Source organism: Durio zibethinus, chromosome 14, assembly GCF_047325235.1.
Source record: "Durio zibethinus cultivar Kanyao isolate XHJ-2024 chromosome 14, ASM4732523v1, whole genome shotgun sequence".
Taxonomy (NCBI): domain Eukaryota; kingdom Viridiplantae; phylum Streptophyta; class Magnoliopsida; order Malvales; family Malvaceae; genus Durio; species Durio zibethinus.
The window spans coordinates 1,128,005-1,146,633 of record NC_143175.1 but is presented as its reverse complement, the minus strand read 5'-3'; the positions used below and the strand labels follow the sequence as shown (position 1 = coordinate 1,146,633).

The 18,629-nt window shown below is 35.6% G+C and overlaps 6 protein-coding genes across 12 annotated transcripts; all 6 read right to left on the bottom strand.

The window, feature by feature from the left end:
• Positions 1 to 515: 515 nt before the first annotated feature.
• On the bottom strand, positions 516 to 2,731 carry LOC149514924 (GATA transcription factor 5-like). The gene is made up of 2 exons (XM_089743071.1): positions 1,575 to 2,731; positions 516 to 1,415 (listed from the first exon to the last, which is right to left on the bottom strand). Exons 1-2 carry the CDS (start codon positions 1,713 to 1,715, stop codon positions 663 to 665), a joined length of 894 nt encoding a protein of 297 aa, XP_089599197.1. The 5' UTR covers positions 1,716 to 2,731; the 3' UTR covers positions 516 to 662.
• Positions 2,732 to 4,681: 1,950 nt separating this feature from the next.
• LOC111295742 (uncharacterized) lies at positions 4,682 to 8,841 on the bottom strand. Of its 3 annotated transcripts, none has more exons than XM_089743072.1 (7): positions 8,508 to 8,841; positions 8,121 to 8,175; positions 7,619 to 7,693; positions 7,337 to 7,428; positions 6,454 to 6,535; positions 5,394 to 5,477; positions 4,682 to 5,093 (listed from the first exon to the last, which is right to left on the bottom strand). In XM_089743072.1, the coding sequence occupies exons 1-7, from the start codon at positions 8,822 to 8,824 to the stop codon at positions 4,959 to 4,961; spliced, it is 840 nt and encodes a 279-aa protein (XP_089599198.1). In that variant the 5' UTR covers positions 8,825 to 8,841; the 3' UTR covers positions 4,682 to 4,958. The 3 variants fall into 3 exon arrangements, with proteins under 3 accessions (XP_089599198.1, XP_022745169.2, XP_089599199.1); XM_022889434.2 differs by having other exon boundaries at positions 4,682 to 5,069; XM_089743073.1 differs by having other exon boundaries at positions 4,889 to 5,100.
• Positions 8,842 to 8,914: 73 nt separating this feature from the next.
• LOC149514923 (uncharacterized) lies at positions 8,915 to 9,495 on the bottom strand. The gene is made up of 3 exons (XM_089743074.1): positions 9,315 to 9,495; positions 9,175 to 9,224; positions 8,915 to 9,109 (listed from the first exon to the last, which is right to left on the bottom strand). Exons 1-3 carry the CDS (start codon positions 9,493 to 9,495, stop codon positions 8,915 to 8,917), a joined length of 426 nt encoding a protein of 141 aa, XP_089599200.1.
• Positions 9,496 to 9,544: 49 nt separating this feature from the next.
• On the bottom strand, positions 9,545 to 13,262 carry LOC111295743 (TATA-box-binding protein-like). Of its 3 annotated transcripts, none has more exons than XM_022889436.2 (9): positions 12,708 to 13,254; positions 11,630 to 11,717; positions 11,443 to 11,514; positions 11,224 to 11,274; positions 11,030 to 11,074; positions 10,805 to 10,897; positions 10,254 to 10,355; positions 10,102 to 10,175; positions 9,545 to 9,984 (listed from the first exon to the last, which is right to left on the bottom strand). In XM_022889436.2, coding segments are annotated over exons 1-9 (606 nt in total). In that variant the 5' UTR covers positions 12,788 to 13,254; the 3' UTR covers positions 9,545 to 9,983. The 3 variants fall into 3 exon arrangements, 2 of the variants coding, with proteins under 2 accessions (XP_022745171.1, XP_022745170.1); XR_016327327.1 differs by having other exon boundaries at positions 9,648 to 9,984; positions 10,254 to 10,394; positions 10,805 to 10,917; positions 12,708 to 13,262; XM_022889435.2 differs by lacking the exon at positions 9,545 to 9,984 and having other exon boundaries at positions 10,098 to 10,175; positions 12,708 to 13,256.
• Positions 13,263 to 14,171: 909 nt separating this feature from the next.
• LOC111294050 (NADPH-dependent aldehyde reductase-like protein, chloroplastic) lies at positions 14,172 to 15,720 on the bottom strand. Of its 3 annotated transcripts, XM_089743068.1 has the most exons (4): positions 15,576 to 15,720; positions 15,286 to 15,503; positions 14,776 to 15,162; positions 14,172 to 14,711 (listed from the first exon to the last, which is right to left on the bottom strand). In XM_089743068.1, exons 2-4 carry the CDS (start codon positions 15,396 to 15,398, stop codon positions 14,303 to 14,305), a joined length of 909 nt encoding a protein of 302 aa, XP_089599194.1. In that variant the 5' UTR covers positions 15,399 to 15,503; positions 15,576 to 15,720; the 3' UTR covers positions 14,172 to 14,302. The 3 variants fall into 3 exon arrangements, with proteins under 3 accessions (XP_089599194.1, XP_089599196.1, XP_022742946.2); XM_089743070.1 differs by having other exon boundaries at positions 14,776 to 15,159; positions 15,286 to 15,659; XM_022887211.2 differs by lacking the exons at positions 15,286 to 15,503; positions 15,576 to 15,720 and having other exon boundaries at positions 14,776 to 15,254.
• Positions 15,721 to 15,797: 77 nt separating this feature from the next.
• Positions 15,798 to 18,534, bottom strand: LOC111294051 (NADPH-dependent aldehyde reductase-like protein, chloroplastic). Its single transcript, XM_022887213.2, has 2 exons — positions 17,677 to 18,534; positions 15,798 to 16,358 (listed from the first exon to the last, which is right to left on the bottom strand). The coding sequence occupies exons 1-2, from the start codon at positions 18,057 to 18,059 to the stop codon at positions 15,950 to 15,952; spliced, it is 792 nt and encodes a 263-aa protein (XP_022742948.2). The 5' UTR covers positions 18,060 to 18,534; the 3' UTR covers positions 15,798 to 15,949.
• Between the last annotated feature and the right edge of the window lie 95 nt (positions 18,535 to 18,629).

Sequence of the window (18,629 nt, the reverse complement as noted above, 5' to 3'; positions counted from 1 at the left end):
CAACAATCCCATTTTGATACTAAACGCAGTTGGTCATGTTATGTTAATGTTCTAACCAACATAATATAGTTGCAGTGTCCTAAGGGGCACAAATTGTTTCATTAAGATTAACTATTTCCAAGCCCAAACAAGTTAGAAACAACACAGACAATTCAACTATGAGTATGTATGTTTTCCTGTATTTTATTTGAAATTCTCTAATTTTTTTATTACAACATGATGATAAAAAAAATTAGGATATTATAATATAATCCTCAAATCTGTTGAATTTTTTAGCTTTCACCACTACTTCTCTTAGGATTCTGGTTTGATTTAATGTGCTATTAAAAAGCCAATGTCTTAATATTTAGATGCGATATAGGACAAATGATGGCAAACTGAAGCATGAAGGAAGCAATGAGCAGGGAGAAAGGATATGCTGCTCCAAGGCTTCATATGGAAACAGTTTCAGATTCTTTTTGAGAAAGAAAAATTTTGAAAGTTCAAAAAATTAAGGCAAAATTTGTAAAAGTTAATAGTATAGATATTACAATCATGCCACTAAAATGCCTCAACAAATGAGGGAATTACCACATTACCAGTGAAGAATTTCTGCAAATTTACCCTATCAAAGCTTTGATTTACATTGGGGAATGGGAGTTTGAAAAAAAGGAAAGAAGTCATCACTGCTCACTAGGAATTGAGGACAACAAAGCCATCCTCATCTCCATTACTTTCTTGTGAGAATTGGAGTGCAAATAGCTCACAAAAGTGGGGCTTTTTGCGGGCCTATACTCTGGCAGCAACCTACCTGATTTGTACCTCACCCCACATGCATTGCATAGAGTCTTTGGACCCAATGGTCCAGCTCTCCACTGTGGAGTCCTCTGTGCTAAGCAATGAGTGCACCTCCTTGGCTGCTGCCCACTATTACCCTCTTCACTTCCTAAACTCTCTTTACTCACCACCACCGTCTCTTTCTTCATTTCCTCTTTCTTTGACTGTTCCACCTCACTATTTCCCATCAAGTTACTGCTACTATTTTTGCAGTCATCTTCTTCCTTTTTGGGCAGAATGAGTTCACTCTCAGCTAACCAATATGCTTGTTGAAGCAAAGGAGGGTCAGAGCAAGCCAATTGGAGGTTTGGGCTATGTGAGTTGAGGTGGTTTGACCAGCTGGAAAATGGGTTCATTTTGGTTTTGGATAATGTTGTGGCTGCCCTCTTTCTTTTGCTTCTAGCCTTGCCTGGAACTGAAAATTTCTGCAAGGAAGGTGGGGTTTGTTGGGGTTTTTGCTGTAATGATTTTGTAGGCTTTGTTGCAGTTGTACTTTTGTTTTGAACATTTGCAGCTGCTCCAACTGGGATGTAGTTTCCACTGCTGGAGAAACAGTCTTCTACAAATATAGACAACCATTCCAAGCTCATATCCACTTCCTGCAATTAGTTTAGCCACAAAATCAAAGTTCAAAACTTCAATAAACCCATAAAAAAAGACAAACTTTACCAAAATCTCCTCTTCTGGTTCCATTTAGGAGAACCCAGACTTTGGAAGCCATGCAAGAAGAGAAAGAGAGAAAAGACGAGGAAACTGACTGTATTTTGAGCAGGAAAAAGGTCATCGACAGAGCCAGCAGCAGCAGCAGCTAAGGTAGGTCCAAGTTTAGAGCAGGGTGAATAAAGGACTTGCTCCGGTTGGTACTCACCGGAGACTGACACATTCCGGCAAAAATCCATTGCAACAAAAGAACCAAAACAAATGCAAAAAAATTGTACTTTGTTGGTACCCTCCGAGAAAGAAAGTGAAAGATGGAAACTTCAAATGAAACACTCGAGAGAAAAAAAGAGATGAAGAAGAAGAAGAAGAAGAAGAAGAAGAAGAAAGGAAACAATCAAAAGTGGCTTTGCTCAGCTGTCTTGAATGTGCCCTCTTTATGGCCTTGTTTTCTGTCGGCAGATAAAGCTAAAGAAAACAATCAAAGCTTATTCAAATCCATTACAAATCACAATCACAATGAAACAAACAGAGAGACAAAAACTGAATTGCCCATATATATACAAGAAAATAAGACTTTTTTCCTTTTTTTTTTCCTTTTCTTGGATTTAGTAAATTATATTTAATATACTAATTGTTGTTTTATATTCCCATGTGCTTGGTTTTGAATTTGGGTAGACGAGGTTAAGGAGGGAGAGGAGAAAACCTTTGAGTGCAGCTGTGGAGAAGGTTTTGATCAGTGGGGCCAGAAATCTGTGAGCCTGCTTTGACACTGAAGCCTCATCTGATTAAAAAAAAGGCCATTGGGGGGCTACTGGGCTAATGGGACCAGGAAGGCAAGTTCTAATATTAACAGTGTGAAAGGTTTGCTTACTGATCTTCAGATCAATTGCATTGATATTTTGTTGCTGATCAAAGTGACTTTGCTGATCAAAATCATTTTGTTACACAATGAATGTTCATATCAAATGATATATTGTCAGTCAATCTATGTTAGGCCCTGGATATTTGGGGGGTGCAGGTGCAGCCTTATTCAGAAGACTCCCATCTCAGAATTCTCAGTGATCATCAATTCTCTATCTGTAACACCACCAATACTTTGATTACAACCTATTGGTTGCCATGGAATTCCAAACCTATTGTTTTGACGGCAATGTTTGATTTGGGTTTTCAAGAAGCTGTTAGAACATCATCTTATATATGCATCCAGCTTTCAGTCAATATGTTATTATACTTTCCAAGAAAGTTGCCTGAATTATTTCGGCAAGACCGTGTTTTTAAATTGGCTGTTCCCTCCTAATGAATGTCCTCACATGCTAACCATAAGCTGTCCTTTTAAATCAGATTTCATGACTCTGTCCTTAATAAATCTAATTAAAAGGAAAGAAGCAGGAACCACCAGCTAATATAGCTGAAAATGACACTTCACTCTCGGGGTTCAAAAATCAAAACACAATGGCAGACTGGCAGTGTAGAGAAGTGAACCCGTGGCAAGAGGTTAAGGCTATATCAGGGAAGTAGGTTTCTAGAAATTGAACATGGGATCCACAAAAAAGGTATGCTTGGTGGGTCTTATTTGTTAGATTTATATGTTTATATATACAGATGAATGTATTGCAGAGGAATGGTTTCTGGTATTGGTCTAATCCTTATTGGCAGGGCACTGCTACCTCCTTGACCGTTCAATAATCCTAACTACTAGTAAAATAATTCTGTGGTATACATACATACATCAAATGTATGCACGAATCATGCATGGACCCCACATCACTCCATCAGCCATTATCAGGATGCTTGAAGTATGTCCCCATCAAATGGTGGATCATTGCACTGTCAATAAACAGTAATTCAGTTCAACCAACATGCTGACCACTTTTGATCATCAGCCATGTGAAAACACTAGAGAAAATTTGAACATCTCATTTATCACATAACCCCATCTCCCTATTTGCCTTTCCTTATTTTGGCCATATAGAAGTACCCCATTGAACTTTCCCTTTATTTTTTCTTGCAGATTAATTATACTAAAGATAATGTTACGTACTCTCCCCTCTTTCCTTCAATATATTACTCTTTAATTTGCAAAAGAGGCTTCAATTTGAGATAAAAAATGGTTACAAGTATTGAGATTTGAATGTTTTTAGTACAGAAAATAAGGGTTATGTTTAAATTTTGAATCAAATGACTTTTAATTTGAGTAGTCTCCATAATTTTGACTGGACTGATCAGGGCTGCATTTTTTGTCTGGCAATGGGACAGAGTCATCCCAACAGCTACCGTCAATGTAGAAATAGGACAATGCAACAATTATTTTAGGAGAGTAAAGGGTGGGAAGGTTTTGAATGATAATAATGAGGTAGGGAGGGAAAAAATATGTGCCTAAAGGATATGATTCTGTCCAGCCATATGCTCAAAAGTCCACAAGCATGATAGCACCAGTCCCCCCCACCCATCCTTCCTATCTCTTTCTCCATAATAATGAAAATCTAAACATAAAACAAGTAGTTGATATATGCTCCTTGGGATGGATTCCATTTGAGGCTGCCTAATCTTGAATAACGACTGGTTTTGGGATTCTACATCAAATTTGAAGTTGCATCACTATTGGTGAAAATCAGTTGGCCAATATGAATCTTTTGCATTATTTGAAGGGAAAAAAGGGAAAAACCAGGGTCTGTTGTCTAATTCAAATTTGTTCATAGAAGAAAGAGAAAAGTTGAGCTTGTTGTCCACATTAATCACTGCAAAATCATGAGGGAGACTAGTAGAAAAAAACATAAATTTAGACATTGGATTCAGACTTTGAATCTTCCTTTTAGATGTAAAATTTTGAATACCAAATCAATAAGATATTAACTTCTTTATGATCCTATGACCATTTCTTACTAAAAATCACTCAAATATTTTAAGCCAAGCACAAAATATTTTGGATGAGCAACCAGAAAGAGATAGTTGAGCTTGAGCTGTATGCAAATAAGGTCACAGAAACGTGCCTCAATCTGAGCATATGGATGCATGTTACCGCAATTATCTTTCCTTTGTCTCTTTCGAGTTGGAACCATTAATGGAAATATGAACAATGCAGCGCATACAAATTGTTTTGAGCTAGTTAGCTCTTTGTAACTCACACCATTAACCAGTTCTGCAACAAGTCAAGATCAAGAAGCATATTCTCACAAAAAAATAAAAATGAAAGAGAATAGAGAGCTTTCTTAAAATGATCATCAATTTATTTAATCATCAATAACATGATACACCTTTATTGATAACTAGTTCTAGGGGATCGAGTTTTTGGCCTTAAAACATTGCCAAAGAAATCCTAAAAGAATATTAAAATTACTATGTTAAGCATTTTCTAGACATGAATACACCCATTTCATGAATCAAAAGCCGAAATATAAGACAACCTTGGATGCAATTTATAATTGATTGTTTATCTGATGTATAAGAATGTACAACAGGCTGTATAGATGGCTGTCTAAGGCTCAAGGGGAGAGATATTGATGCCATTCTTCAGGTGTCCCATTTCTCTTCCTCAACATCCTTATTGCTGCGTTTGTTAGGGGTATGGCAAGTATTTCATAATCCTTTGGGGCCTGGACAACCAAGGGGGACGATATCTTAGTTCTCAAAGATGAAATCATCCCCGTGTTAATAGTTATCAATAGTTAATGCAAAAAAGAAACAAAAAAATTAAGATTTCCAGTTTTGCTGATCATCTCAATGTCATCCTTTTGTCCATTCACACTGAGAAAAAAGACAAAGGTGACACTATCTGTGAACTATGGCCTTTTCTCTCTTTGTCTCTCCTTTTTCATTTATTTGCCAAATGCCATCTATAGCAGAAGACACCATTTTCTCATATATATGATTTTAGGCAAATGAAACTTTTACAGTTTTCACAAGAGTAGGGAAAGTACCTTGGGAACCTTAATCAGCTTCATATTTGCTTCGTCTGGAGTTTTTTGACCTTTCATTGAATTGCACTTGGCACAAGCTGCGACCTGTACCAGGCACACGAAAGAAAAAACTATAAAATTCGTAAATTCATGGTGGGTAGAACCATAAATATATCTTAAACCTCTTTTGATCAGGTTTCTTATGGTTCCAGAATGTAAAACAAAGAAGAAAACAAATCTCTCATTCATGATAAATGGCATTACTGTCTGCTTTGACAGAAATGTTTTACATAAAATGTTTAAAGTAATGACAATCAAATGTAGCTATTCATTAAGATTTTCAGTCATTTCAATATTTCATCAAGCATCTCTGATATCCATCTTTCAAAGATGACATGTAATGCAGCACAAAAGTGAACCATAGCTTATTTAAGTACATTTAAACATCGACTTGTTTCAACAAAATTATACATAAGGGCATAGACTATATTCATATTGATCACTTTATACCACCTTAAGTAAGCATATATAACATCTGTTAATTCAAAGTTCATCTTAAAAAAAAAAAAAAAAAGAACCAATGGCTTCAAGCAATATGATAACTCTTCTAAGGCAACAATGTTTCTGCATTGTAACACCTGTAGTCATCTTCCATAGATTCCCCGTACAATGTTTCCCATTTTTCCTCAAGCCTTGTCCGGCTTATATGTCTAATGAATAATTAGTAGGAAAGAAGCAAACAACTTCTAACCATGAAGACATGTAATCAGCATTAACTATGGCCAGATGTAGGATAATTTTCATAGCATGAATATGATTACGAGAAAAACTAAGCATCAAATTTTGTGTTGTGTTTTACGGGTGAAAAGGAAACCTCTTCCTCTTCTCTTGTGATCTTTCTTACATTCTTCCTATGTGCTTCCTTCTGCTTAGTCTTGATTTTCAATCAGATGACAGAAGATGAGAAGAATACGTAACAGCAAGGTGTCTAACTCTTAAGCACCAATTATAAGCTCAAACAAGAGTAATTGAGATAATCCACAAATAATGAGTCATCTATCTGTTTAATTCATCATCTTACCAGATTTTCCCATTTCCATTCCCCTCCTCTTGCAACTGGCAGAACATGGTCTATGGTCAAGTTCTCATCAGCTTCACAATACCTTTTGAAAAAGGAAAACTGCCGTTGTAAGATGCTTATAAGGAAACAAACAATTGCTATAACTTAATTGATAAGAGATCTTTCTTTGATACGAAAAGGAACAAGAAGAACAGATAGTTGATTAAGAAATTATAGTAACAATAATATATCACATATAGGAAAATGAGAACCTGAAATTAGGAGATTTACCGGCTTTGACTTAGAAAAGTGCAAAAAAATTTGTAGAACATGAAAAGTCTTGGCTAAGAAATTTTCTGTCATATAGATGACAGAAATAAAATCTATAAACATGACAAGCAAGTGGGCTTTAACACATGAAAGAGGGACGTTACTGAACAGCAACCAGCACAAGACTTCTTTTCTCCCATCAGGAATTTCCACTTTGAATTTTGAAGATAGAAACAAGAAAGAAGGATGAGAAACTATCATGTCATTAAATCAAGTTCAACATAAAGAGGTACAAGTCCATAAATTAAACCAAAAAATTAATAATAAAACATTTTCTCAAGTACTGTGAAAGAAACAAAGCTTTGTGTCCAACACTTTCTCTCAATTGTGAAGTTACACAGGCATATTGAGCAACCTCCACATCGTATAACTCAGAAACATAATTAGCACAGTTGTTTGAACATAGACAGTCAAGATATCATTAATGTTGTTCACCAGGTGATATCTATAAAATCTTTTGATATGTTTCTAAAACTCGGAATCATGGGGACAAACTATGTCAATGTAATAAGGTTAACTTAATAAGGGTATTATTTATGAGAACTTATGACAAGTGTAATTGTAAACAACTTACTGACAAGTGAAATTGTCCCTAAATAGAACATTTTTGCGGCTAAGATTGTTTCTGATTCTTCTTCTCTTAACAACTTGCAGTAGATGGGGAACCTGGGAGAGTAAAGAATAAGGTCAAGTCATGTGAACTAAGACACATATGAGGATGAGAGACATTAAGAAGAGAAGGTAAAAAGCCTTAAAACAGTAAGTGTGTGAGAAGAGTAACAAGAATGTTACAGGAAAATTGAAAGAAAGATGCCAAAGGATCACAATAAATGATAAATGATCCTCAATTCCGTACCCTTAACACGGCTGGTATGTAGAAGGATCCACTTGGGGAGTTTACAGTCTGATCATAATATTCTAGAACATCAGCCTGGATAAAACCAAGGTAAAGGAACTTAAATGTTGAAGAGAACAATTCTCTTTGCATGTTTCATTAATGAATGTGAGTGTTAGTTTTGCATCTGAGCACACACATATATCAAAGAGACAAAGAAGTAGATGACGGCATAATGCTTTACAAGTGTTTAGGGTAAATATTTGAGATTCTTGTTCTTTTGGCAGGGGAAGTCCGACATTAACCTACCACCATGTTTTCCAAACATTTATGCTATCATACAATGAAATGGAAAAACAAGTACTCTAAACAAGTGCAGAAATCAACACTTCACTAGCTTTCCTCATTTTGGATATCTAATTTAGAAGAAAATGTAAACAACTGCTAAAGCTGAAGACTAAAACGCATCACATGACTTCCACCCAAGCATCTAAAATCAAAAGGTGATCCACACTAATCCAACCTTCTCCATGAACTCCAAACATATAGCACGCCTCCAGCAGACAACATTGACTGGCCTGGCAGGGAATGACACTGATCAGATCCTTACCCAAACAAGTGAGAAAAGCCAGTGTAAATTATTACAACGGTAGCAAGAATCATGTTGTGGATTGAAACAGAAGGAAAAATGATGTCAGATAATTAGCCATATAATCACCTAGAGAGAATTAATTGAGTTACTTCCTTATAATCAACCATCAGACGCTTTTCAGATATTTCAAATCAAGTTAACGACAATAAATGGAAAAAAACTAAACATATCTACAACTCCAAATGTTTCTAAACAAATACCCAAAACAAAGCATCAAAATCAAACAAGAAAAAATGGGTAATTAAGAAGGGTTTCTACCTGTAAGAGCTATCCAAAACAAGACCTCTAAAACAAGCCAAATCATCGGTCTCAAACTCACTATCATAATCCTCTTCATCATATATTCCTTCATTACTCGCATTCAGACATGCCTTTGCATTAAATTTACTGCCTTTCTTCAAAGAATAAGAAAAGTAGAGTCTCCTAGTAGTACTGTTATGAACTTGAAGTGATTTTAGCCCACCAGAACCACCAAAAACATTGCTAACAAGCTTGTAATGAAAAGGGTCTTTCGATTCCATCCCATCACCATGAAAGAGCAGCTTCAAACGTCCTTGTGGTGTGAATTGAGCCATTAACTATAACCAAGGTTCCGCTTTAGCTTTCAAAGAAGTTTGTTTATGGTAGTTAATTTTGTTGTCCTGGGGGTGTTTTAATATTACAATTTACAAAGAGAGAAGAGAAAGCAAGGAACAATCTTTGTTTCTTGCAAGGAGGAAAAGAAGAGAAAAGAAACGAGAAGAGTGAGCTCCACGGAAAAGGCCGTTGCCACAAAATATTCTCGCACGTGCGCCCATGGCACAGGAAATATCTTTCTTCTTCGTAGTCAGTAAAATGACAATTTTACCCACCTCGTTTTCCTTCCATTTTCACACATCTTAGCTTTAGATTAGCATGCAAAATATAAATTTTCTTTGAAACTTACGATTTGCTTTGATTTTGATTTGATATGAGAAAACTTTCCCACTTGGTAAACTGTTTTCAATAAAAAAGAAGCTTTAAATTAGTAAAAACTGGGAGATCATAGTTTCATTCTTTCAACTTGTTGATGTTAGTGAGAAGTACCACACTGAAACGAAGAATCTTTTGCAGAGGAACCTCCAGATTCGATGGGATATCTTTTGCAAACAAATAAGGAATAACAAATGGCAAGTCCCCTCCCATCTTTATTCAAGACTGAAACACTTTTCACCTTGACGAAATTTGCACATCCAAAATGAAAGAGCCAAAAGAAACGTGTGTCCATTACGTTTACATGTATCTCTTAAATAACAAGTATAAAAACAAATAAAAAATGAAAAATTTCACTGGCTTTAGGCATTTCCTAGCATCAAGTTACAAATTTATAGTCTTTAGCATATACCCAAGTTAACTCTGAGTCCGAGAGGACAAAAACAGTTGAGCAATAAATGGTATGACCAACGGTCAAAATTTTAATTAAGTTGCTATTGTTTTAATTGAAAGTGAAATGTCTGCAACAGCTAACCCCGATCCCTGAACATTTTGTATTTTTTGAGTTTGCTCTTCCCTCATAAATTACTAATTACACCAGGGATTTACCATCCATTTAAGTACCATGCTGACTTTAAGGAAAAAGCAGACCCCATATGACAACCATAGCCAAAAAGCCAGGCGCAATTCTTCTTATATTCACACTTCTAATCCAACTCCGAACACAATGGCAGAGGAAAACCTACCATCCACAACAGAGTCAAAGTCCCATTCAAAGGTATATCTGCCAGCAAATTACGGATCAGTCAGATGCAAGTCCAGAACATTCTTCTGAGATGAATGAAAAAAATAAACACTATTCAAACAGTGCAAAGACAGGGGAGAGGGTATAGCATCCTACCATTGTTGGTTCTTCCTGAACTCTGTAAGGACAGGATATATGTTCTCAAAGGCTGTGTATGTCTCTTCTCTCACCTGAGACACTCAAAGAGAATTAGTAAAATTCCATGAGAGAGCACCTATGACGTATGACCAAAGGCCCGATGTAATCACCTTAGCTCCAGTGATCACAATCTTCCCTGACACAAAAATAAGAAGTACAATCTTCGGTTGTTTCATACGATAGATCAGGCCTGGAAAGAGTTCTGGTTCATACTGCATGAAACATCATGAAGATAAGTCCCAATCCTTGACCTAAACAAACATGTCTTGACATCAAATAAGCACGCCTTATAATTATCTTTAACTCATACCAAAAAAGAACTAAATCTAAGTATTACAAGCCCAAACTTATCTTCACGTTTCCACGGCTGTTCACTAACCGAATAAAAGCTCAGTTTCAACGTTATTGCAAATAATGTTTCAAAACAATTTGAATAAAAATTTAACCACCATCCACTGAGCTTAAAAGCCATAAGAAATGGTAAATGAAATTCAAGGGGCTCAAACAAGAAGACTAACTTTGTATGTGCAAACACATATAGAGAACAGCATGGGCTGTAGGGAACTCATACCTGAGAATCCCAAATGCCTGCCTATAAACATGCATATCCAATGTTCTAACATAAAAGGAAACAACTCAATGAACGATGACTGCCACTTACACTTGAAAAGGCACCATGGGAGTATGCAAGGCCTTCAAGTCTGATAGGAAATTTAACATCACAGGACCCAACAATGTTTTGAATTTTGAAGTCCTGTAATGACAACAAGAACGCTAAACAAATAAGCAGGGAAAAACACAATTGAAGGAGGAGATATTAGTCCATAAATCAGATTCTATGAGCATGTTTTGCATGAGGGAAAAGAAAAAGAAATAGTGGCAGTACCTTAAACTTAGCAGGAAACCCAAGCTTTTGGATAATTCTGGCATACTGAAAGCACAAATACAATGTAAGTTATAGCCAACTTCATGATTGCATCCACCTATCCTAATGATAAGAGCAAATATTATGGAGCTAATTGACCTCTAACATAGTTCGTAAACATTCAAGGCACAAACATCTCAAAGTAATATATATACCTTCCTCGCAGCCAGTTTAGACTGCTGTTCACTTTTAGCACCAGTGCAGACCTGAAGAAGGAAGGAAAACTGTTTTACTAAATGAAATATTGAACAACAACAACATGCTTGGCTCAAGCAATTGGAGCAAGCACTTGTTATTTGCTAAAAGATCTTGACGCTAAACATAACAACAAAATAAATGCATACTAATGTAATTTCCAATAAGATAGGAATTACCATCTTTCCAGAGGCAAAAATCAAAGCTGTAGTTTTTGGCTCCCTGATCCTCATAATTACAGCAGCAAAACGCTATAGGGTTTTTCGTAAATAAAAAAAGTTAGCAAGCAAGTAACAGCAGCAGAACCAGAAACTGCAAAAACTTAAAAAAAAGATAATAGCCAGAACTTAACCATCCCAAGCGTACCTTGGGATTGTATTCCGCATTTCGAGCTTGCAAAGCAATTAGCTTAAGATCCAACTTGCAATCTAAGTTCACAGTTGATACAATGTTCCTAGAAACACAGTAAGAATAATACTAAGATTTCTATATATAAACTGCAGTCAAACCACAGCACAGTTATAATTAGAAGCAATTAGAAGAAACTTCCATTTTTTGCTTTTGTTGAAAGCTTAATATGGATTCACACTTAGTTAGGCGCTGAATCATTACAGCTTTACAAGCATAGAAAAGAAATATGATCCTATGCAAAACTTCTGTCAAGTCTGAATTCTGAAAGCCAAATGCAACAGTTTTCAACTTCCCGTTAAGATTAGTTAGTAACTTGTAATCGGGCTTAAAACAATTCAAGCCCCTTGCAATTCATTCCGCTAGCTGATTCCAATTAAGAACAAGACTCAAGTGTAATATGTGGATAAACCAGCTAAGCTCAAGTGATGTACTATTTCACTCGCAGGCTAGTGGGCCAGGCTTATGCAATGATATTTGATGTAATTGATTTACTCTATTACTACATCAAGTACATCAAAGGAAAAGCATTAATCCAAAGATATCTGATGAAATCTTCCAGTTATTACATTACAAGACTACAATTAAGTGTCCTTAAAATTTTCAATAAGAGCATAATTATGCCTCTTCTCTAAATCCAACACAAGAAGTACATATCCACAAACTTATCATCATCAAAAGGTCATGCATGAATTAGAGATATATGCTCTCAAAAACCACCCTTTTTTGAATGATTTAATTGACCACCTGTCTCCAATAACCCAAAGATCAGACCCATCCACAAACTCTAGGCAACAAATAACATCCCATTCAACCAAAAAAAACCAAAATCTCAAAGACCCATATCCCAAAAACACCTTTTTTTTTATCAATGATTTAGTTGAAAACCCATGTGCAATAACACCTAAAAGATCTTCCCCATGGACAAACTCTTTTCAATCAAACCTAACGCATATATAACTTTATACACACACACACAAAAAAAAAAAAAAAACGTGTCAAAATCTAAGATAAGAGAGGCTACAAGGCGACTTACTGAAGAGTGGGAACAATGCCAGATGGATGCTTGGAAAGATCCACTGGTTGGCTCCCTTCCAAGCCACCTTGTTCTGCCATTCTCTTTTTGGTTCCTCACCCAAACCACCCCCCCCCCCCAAATTTCCCCCCAAAAAGATGGGTTTTTCTCTAAATATCCAAACCGAAAAACCCAGATCGAATCTCACCCAAATCTAATCAAACTCAACACGTTTACCAAAAAGTTACGGTTTTTAAACGGGTAAATCAACAACTTTTGGAGGAAATAAAGGGAATACCCAAAACAAAAACCGATCCAGTTTTACCCAAATCTAATCAAATTCACTATCTTTTTCAAGGAAAAAAAAAACAACAATTAGGGGCTTTAAAGAGGTAAATCTACATAAAATTGGAGGGAAAATTGAGGGTAAATGTTTGAAAAGGCGAGTCTTTTATAGGTTTTTGTTTGAGATATGGATTTCATGAGTGTCTCGCTTTGATGATGAGATTTTTTGAGAGATTGGTATAAAGAGAGATAAAGGCGGTGGTTAAATTGGGTTGGCATTTTGTACCCTGGATCTCCATATTTATAGACGTTGAGCCGGTTAAGCGGTGAGCGTTACGGGTTTTTACCGGTTATGTTGGGGGAATTGCTGACCCAAGCTAACGTTATCTCGTGTTTCGTACTTACCAACCGGGAAGGGTAGATTTGGGAGTTTGGGTTGGATTGTTCGAAAAGACTTCCTTTGGTGGATTGTCTTTTATCTTTTGGGCTTGGATCCTTGGGTTAGAGGGCTGATATAATGATATGCCTCCTTTGGGTTTATTTATAGAGTTGTAAAATTTAGTCTGAGTTAAATTATTTTTTAGTTATTTAAATTTGATTAAAAAAAATTTGAGTTCAATTTGTTTATTATCGGGTTAAATTCAGATAGTTTAATATTTTATTTGAAATATTTTTAGATTTAAAATTTTTTCTTAATATATATAAATAAATAACAAAAATATAATATTTAGTATTAATATTTCTAATTTTATTGAAATCATCTAATTGAATCCAATCTATTTAATTGAATTATAAAACAAACTCAAGTTATTCAAATTTGATTCAAAATATTAAGGCTCATCATTAGTGGATTATTCGAATTTGATACAAAAAAATTTTAAACTTAATTTATTTATTATTGAATCAAATTTAAATAATTTAATATTTTACTTAAAATGATTAGACTTAATCAAATTTTTATTTCTCAACATATATATATATATAAATGATAAAAATAAAATGTTTAATATTAATATTTATAATTTTATTGAACTTATCTAACCAAACTTAAACAGCTTAAACTACGAAATAAACTCAAAGTTAATCAAGCTTAAATTTGATAATATATCAACCTAATTCAACTTAATTACTATCCTTAAGTTTGTCCTATAATGTATAAATTTTTTCCTCAAAAAGACATTCCCAGTTCTCTACTCCAAATGAAAAACATATATGAATGAAACATTAAGATGTCCACTGTCCAAATTTGTCTTGATTAGATTATAATCTATTACAACGGAGTTGAAGCCATTGTTTGAAACTAACATACATGGCACACTTTTATATAAGTATCAAATATAGCCACCATTAACACGAATGACCTGACCATTAACCCACTCACTGGCATCAGTGGCCAAGAACCCAACAAAGGGAGCAACATCCTCGCTCTGGCCTAGCCGACCATGTGGGCACTTATCGATCGCTTTCTCCACCATTTCCTCAGTCTTGCCTGCAAAGAACATGTCTGTTGCAATTGGACCTGGTGACACACAGTTTGCAGTAATGCCAGTTCCCTTGAGCTCCTTCGCCAGTATCTTCACCATTGCATCTACTGCTGCCTTTGATGCTGCGTATGCTGCGTTTCCTGGCCTCAGTGAAGCCACGATTGATGATGATACCAATATGATTCGCCCTCCACCACCGCGTTTCAGCCTGTTTGATGCTTCCTTGGCGCACAAGAAAGCCCCTCTCGTGTTTACCCTGAAACAACATACAATGTAAGACTAAAAGAATCCTTTTGGATGCTTTTATGATTGCACTTTACCTCAAAATTCTATCAAAATCCTCCAGTGAAGTGTCGGCTACGGGGGTAATCTTAGCAATGCTAACACCAGCTGAGTTGACCAAGATGTAAGGCTGTGAGTTAAAGAACTGTTCAGCTATGTCGAAGAGGGACTTGACTTGGCTAGGATCAGAGACATCGGCTTGGACTGTCAAGGCTTGTGGGGTGCTACCGGGAAAAGAAGAATTAATCTCTGTTGCCACAAGATCTGCTTGGACCTTGTTAGAGGTGTAATTGATAACTAGTTTGGCTCCAAGAGAGGCCAGATGGAGAGCTATGGCTCTGCCAATGCCACGAGAGGCACCGGTGACAATGGCTACTCGGTCTTGAAGAGGGGGAGATGAGATTGGGTTGTGCTTGTCACTACTGCTGGTAGCCATGGATTAGTACCAGTGGTCCAGATAGAAGAGTGTAACAAGATTATCAAAATGGAAAAAGAAAAACAAGGGAAAAAAAAAAAGAAAGGAAAACCATTTGTTGGATAGTGTGTACCTGGATGTGACACGTAGTGTCAACAAGAAACCTTTGGTTGCAAGCCAAAATATCTGTTTAATGAAGTCACTCAGTGCGTCAAAGTGAGGAATAATGATTGCAGGATTAATCATCTTGGTTCAACTCAGTGACCATTTAGATATTCCTCTTTATAGCACCCCAAAGAGTTATGACTGCAAAAGCCATTGCTTCCAAAACCCTTTACCAGGGCTTCATGTCTGCAGAACCTCACTTCTCAATGTTACACATTTGTACAAAAATACTAATAAAAAGAAAAGAGCACATTTTACCTAAAATTAGATGCCAACGACCAATCTTCCAGGATTAAAGGATAAAGAGAGGATGAACAAAGCAACTGTAATATGTATGAACAGAAACTCAGTTAACAAGCACATGACTAAACTTTGCTTCCCTGTTATGACAGACAAAAACCATCTTACTGATATGAATGAAGAAGACTAAATAGGCATAAGAGCTGCAACCTATAAACCAAAGCCCTGATAGGAGAAGAGATGAAACATTACAAGATTCGTTGTCGAAATTTGTCTTCACAAGATATTGTAATGTGCTCACAATAATCATCAGATTTATTTCCTATGTATTTGGTCCTTGATCTGATACATACTATTGTTTTTCACAAATATGCGTAATGCTTTGACAAGTATCATATATAGCCACCATTAACACGAATGATCTGCCCATTAACCCACTCACTAGCATCAGTAGCCAAGAACGTGACAACAGGTGAGACATCCTCGCTCTGACCGAGCCGATTATGTGGACACTCATCAATCACTTTCTGCACCATTTCTTCACTCTTACCTTCAAGGAACAGCTCTGTTGCAATTGGTCCTGGTGCCACACAGTTTGCAGTGATGCCGGTCCCTTTGAGTTCCTTTGCCAGTATTTTTATCATCGCCTCTACTGCTGCCTTTGATGCTGCATATGCCCCAAATCCTGGCCTCAGTGCAGCCGCCGTTGATGATGACAGCAATATTATTCGACCTCCTCCACCGCGTTTCAGCCTATTCGCTGCTTCCTTGGCACACAAGAATGCCCCTCTTGTGTTTACACTGAAATAACATATTTAGAACTAAATAAGCTAAGGGTACTCAAGAATTGAATGACTTTATTTTGCCTCAAATACATCAAGCAAAAACAAGAATTTCAGCAAGTGCTACCATGTTAGAATATCTATAAAGTCTATTGAACTCATTCTTGCATGTTGCATCTCACTAGTCACCAACATAGATTCCAATTCCCAAATGCAAAGTCCTGCAAATGACCCTTCTCATAACACATAGAAACCTATGGAGCATTAAGGAGAAAGTAGGGTATTTTTCATGAAAAATTTAGATAACATGAACTATAATCTCTAACCATTGGACTTGTTCTGGTACCATGCCCCTGCAGCATGTCAAAAATTCCAACTCCTAAACAAAGTAAACCTACTAATTTCTACCAACTAGAGTTGGCTCAATCGACAAGGATCATTCACCTCAACCTAAGGGTTCTAGGTTTAAGATTAACTGCTAATCTCTTGTTGTAATCATCTCGAATACACACTTCCAACCATTTTTCCTAGGCTATCAATATGGCATATTTGAGCAACTCATCTAAGCTTGATTTTTCATACCAAAAGAAATAGAAAACTTTCAAATTTCATAATCTAAATTCTTATTTTTCATTTTCCGATTAACAAAGATGAAAATTTTTCACCTTACAAATAGAGTTGCTCATGAGTCGGATCGAGTTACTCTTAACATGATATTCTAACATTTTAAGTAAGTTCAGATCTAATTCGATCCGATTTTTTAAGCTTCATTTTTTATTCAAGTTTATTTTTATGTATAATAATAAAATCTAAACTCATCTAAATTATTAATATTTAAAATTAAAAAAATAATTTTTTAATTTTTTGTAAATTATTAATTTAATTTAAATTTATGAGTTATTTGGATTGTATTTAATTTAATTTTATTAAATATAATTTAAAATTAAATTATTATTTTAATATTTTACATTAAAAAATTGCACGTATCTTATTATAAATAATAAAATAAATAAATATTATACATTATAATAAAAATATTTTTTTAATTTTCAAATTGAATCAAATTAAATTCGAATCTTAAAAGATGAAATTCAAATTTGATCTTATTTTTTAATCTATCATCATTTATTTATTTAAATTTTTTTAACAGATTTAATATTTATATCCAAATCATTTAAAATTTCGGATTAAATTTTGTATCCAAGACAATCCAAATCATGAACAGGCCTTACTACAAAATAATCTTTCATATTTCTCCATAGTAAACTATAATATGCTAAGATATTTTAATTTTTTTCATCAGAATCTATGAAATTTTGTTTAAGTGACAGGAGTACCGGAAAATACGATCAAATTCCTCCAAGGAAGTGTCGGCAATTTTAGGATACTTAGGATCCAACACTCCAGCTGAGTTAACCAGCACGTAAATCGGTGACCCAAACGCCCGCTCAGCCGAGTCAAACAAAAACTTGACCTGGGCAGGATCCGAAACATCCGCTTTGACGGTTACAGCTCGTAGGCAGTCACCAGGATAGCGAGAATTGATTTGGGTAGCAACCAGATCGGCTTGGTCCGGGCTCGAGGAGTAGTTAATAACGACCTTAGCACCAAGCTCAGCCAGCTGAGTCGCTATAACTCGGCCCATACCACGCGATGATCCAGTCACTATAGCAACTCGGTCTTTGAGTGGCAAAGGGTTGATGCTGGTGGTGGAAGCCATGGTATCAAAAAGTTTAAAAATTTGAAGAAAATGATGAAATGATAGACAAAGAAAATTGGGTTCTTTTTTTTATAACAAAACTCGTTTTTAGTAAATAAAATATTGGAAGCCAAAACATCTGTTTGATGAAGTCATCCAGTGCGTCAAAGTTGAATAAAAAAATTGAGAAAAAAAAGAGGAATGATGATTGAAAGATTAATCATCTTGGTTCAACTGACTGACCATTTAGATATTCCTCTTTATAGCACCCAAAAGAGTTAATGACTGCAAAAACCATTTAGCAGGGCTTGCTGCCTGCACAACCTCACTCCTCAATGTTACATCTATCACTTAAAAGCAGATGCCGACGACAAATCTTCCAGAATTAAAGGATAAAGAAAGGATGAACAATGTAACTGTCATTTTGTATGAACAGAAACTCAGTTAACAACTACATGGCTAAACTTTGCATCCCTGTTATGACAGACAAAAACCATCTTACTGATATCAAGTTTTGACTAAAAATCCACTATTTTGCAGCATAAGGAATTGACGATGACTAAATAGGAATAAGAGCTGCAAACCATAAAC

What these genes read in the sequence shown, in the direction of transcription:
- LOC111294050 (XM_089743068.1), bottom strand. Translation starts at nt 15,398, where the DNA reads ATGATTAATCCTGCAATCATTATTCCTCACTTTGACGCACTGAGTGAC. An exon ending in ACACTACGTGTCACATCCAG is followed by an intron (nt 15,163 to 15,285) that starts GTACACACTATC and finishes CATGGCTACCAG; the next exon opens with CAGTAGTGACAAGCACAACC. An exon ending in GATTTTGATAGAATTTTGAG is followed by an intron (nt 14,712 to 14,775) that starts GTAAAGTGCAAT and finishes ATGTTGTTTCAG; the next exon opens with GGTAAACACGAGAGGGGCTT.
- LOC149514924 (XM_089743071.1), bottom strand. Translation starts at nt 1,715, where the DNA reads ATGGATTTTTGCCGGAATGTGTCAGTCTCCGGTGAGTACCAACCGGAG. An exon ending in TTTTTCCTGCTCAAAATACA is followed by an intron (nt 1,416 to 1,574) that starts GTCAGTTTCCTC and finishes AACTAATTGCAG; the next exon opens with GAAGTGGATATGAGCTTGGA.
- LOC111295742 (XM_089743072.1), bottom strand. Translation starts at nt 8,824, where the DNA reads ATGGCTCAATTCACACCACAAGGACGTTTGAAGCTGCTCTTTCATGGT. An exon ending in AGGGACAATTTCACTTGTCA is followed by an intron (nt 6,536 to 7,336) that starts GTAAGTTGTTTA and finishes CTTTTTCAAAAG; the next exon opens with GTATTGTGAAGCTGATGAGA. An exon ending in AGCTGATTAAGGTTCCCAAG is followed by an intron (nt 5,094 to 5,393) that starts GTACTTTCCCTA and finishes TTGAGAACTAAG; the next exon opens with ATATCGTCCCCCTTGGTTGT.
- LOC149514923 (XM_089743074.1), bottom strand. Translation starts at nt 9,495, where the DNA reads ATGGACACACGTTTCTTTTGGCTCTTTCATTTTGGATGTGCAAATTTC. An exon ending in AGATTCTTCGTTTCAGTGTG is followed by an intron (nt 9,225 to 9,314) that starts GTACTTCTCACT and finishes TATTGAAAACAG; the next exon opens with TTTACCAAGTGGGAAAGTTT. An exon ending in AATCAAAATCAAAGCAAATC is followed by an intron (nt 9,110 to 9,174) that starts GTAAGTTTCAAA and finishes TGAAAATGGAAG; the next exon opens with GAAAACGAGGTGGGTAAAAT.
- LOC111294051 (XM_022887213.2), bottom strand. Translation starts at nt 18,059, where the DNA reads ATGGCTTCCACCACCAGCATCAACCCTTTGCCACTCAAAGACCGAGTT. An exon ending in GAATTTGATCGTATTTTCCG is followed by an intron (nt 16,359 to 17,676) that starts GTACTCCTGTCA and finishes ATGTTATTTCAG; the next exon opens with TGTAAACACAAGAGGGGCAT.
- LOC111295743 (XM_022889435.2), bottom strand. Translation starts at nt 12,787, where the DNA reads ATGGCAGAACAAGGTGGCTTGGAAGGGAGCCAACCAGTGGATCTTTCC. An exon ending in GGTTTCCTGCTAAGTTTAAG is followed by an intron (nt 10,898 to 11,029) that starts GTACTGCCACTA and finishes TTGTCATTACAG; the next exon opens with GACTTCAAAATTCAAAACAT. An exon ending in CCCATGGTGCCTTTTCAAGT is followed by an intron (nt 10,356 to 10,804) that starts GTAAGTGGCAGT and finishes TGTTTCATGCAG; the next exon opens with TATGAACCAGAACTCTTTCC.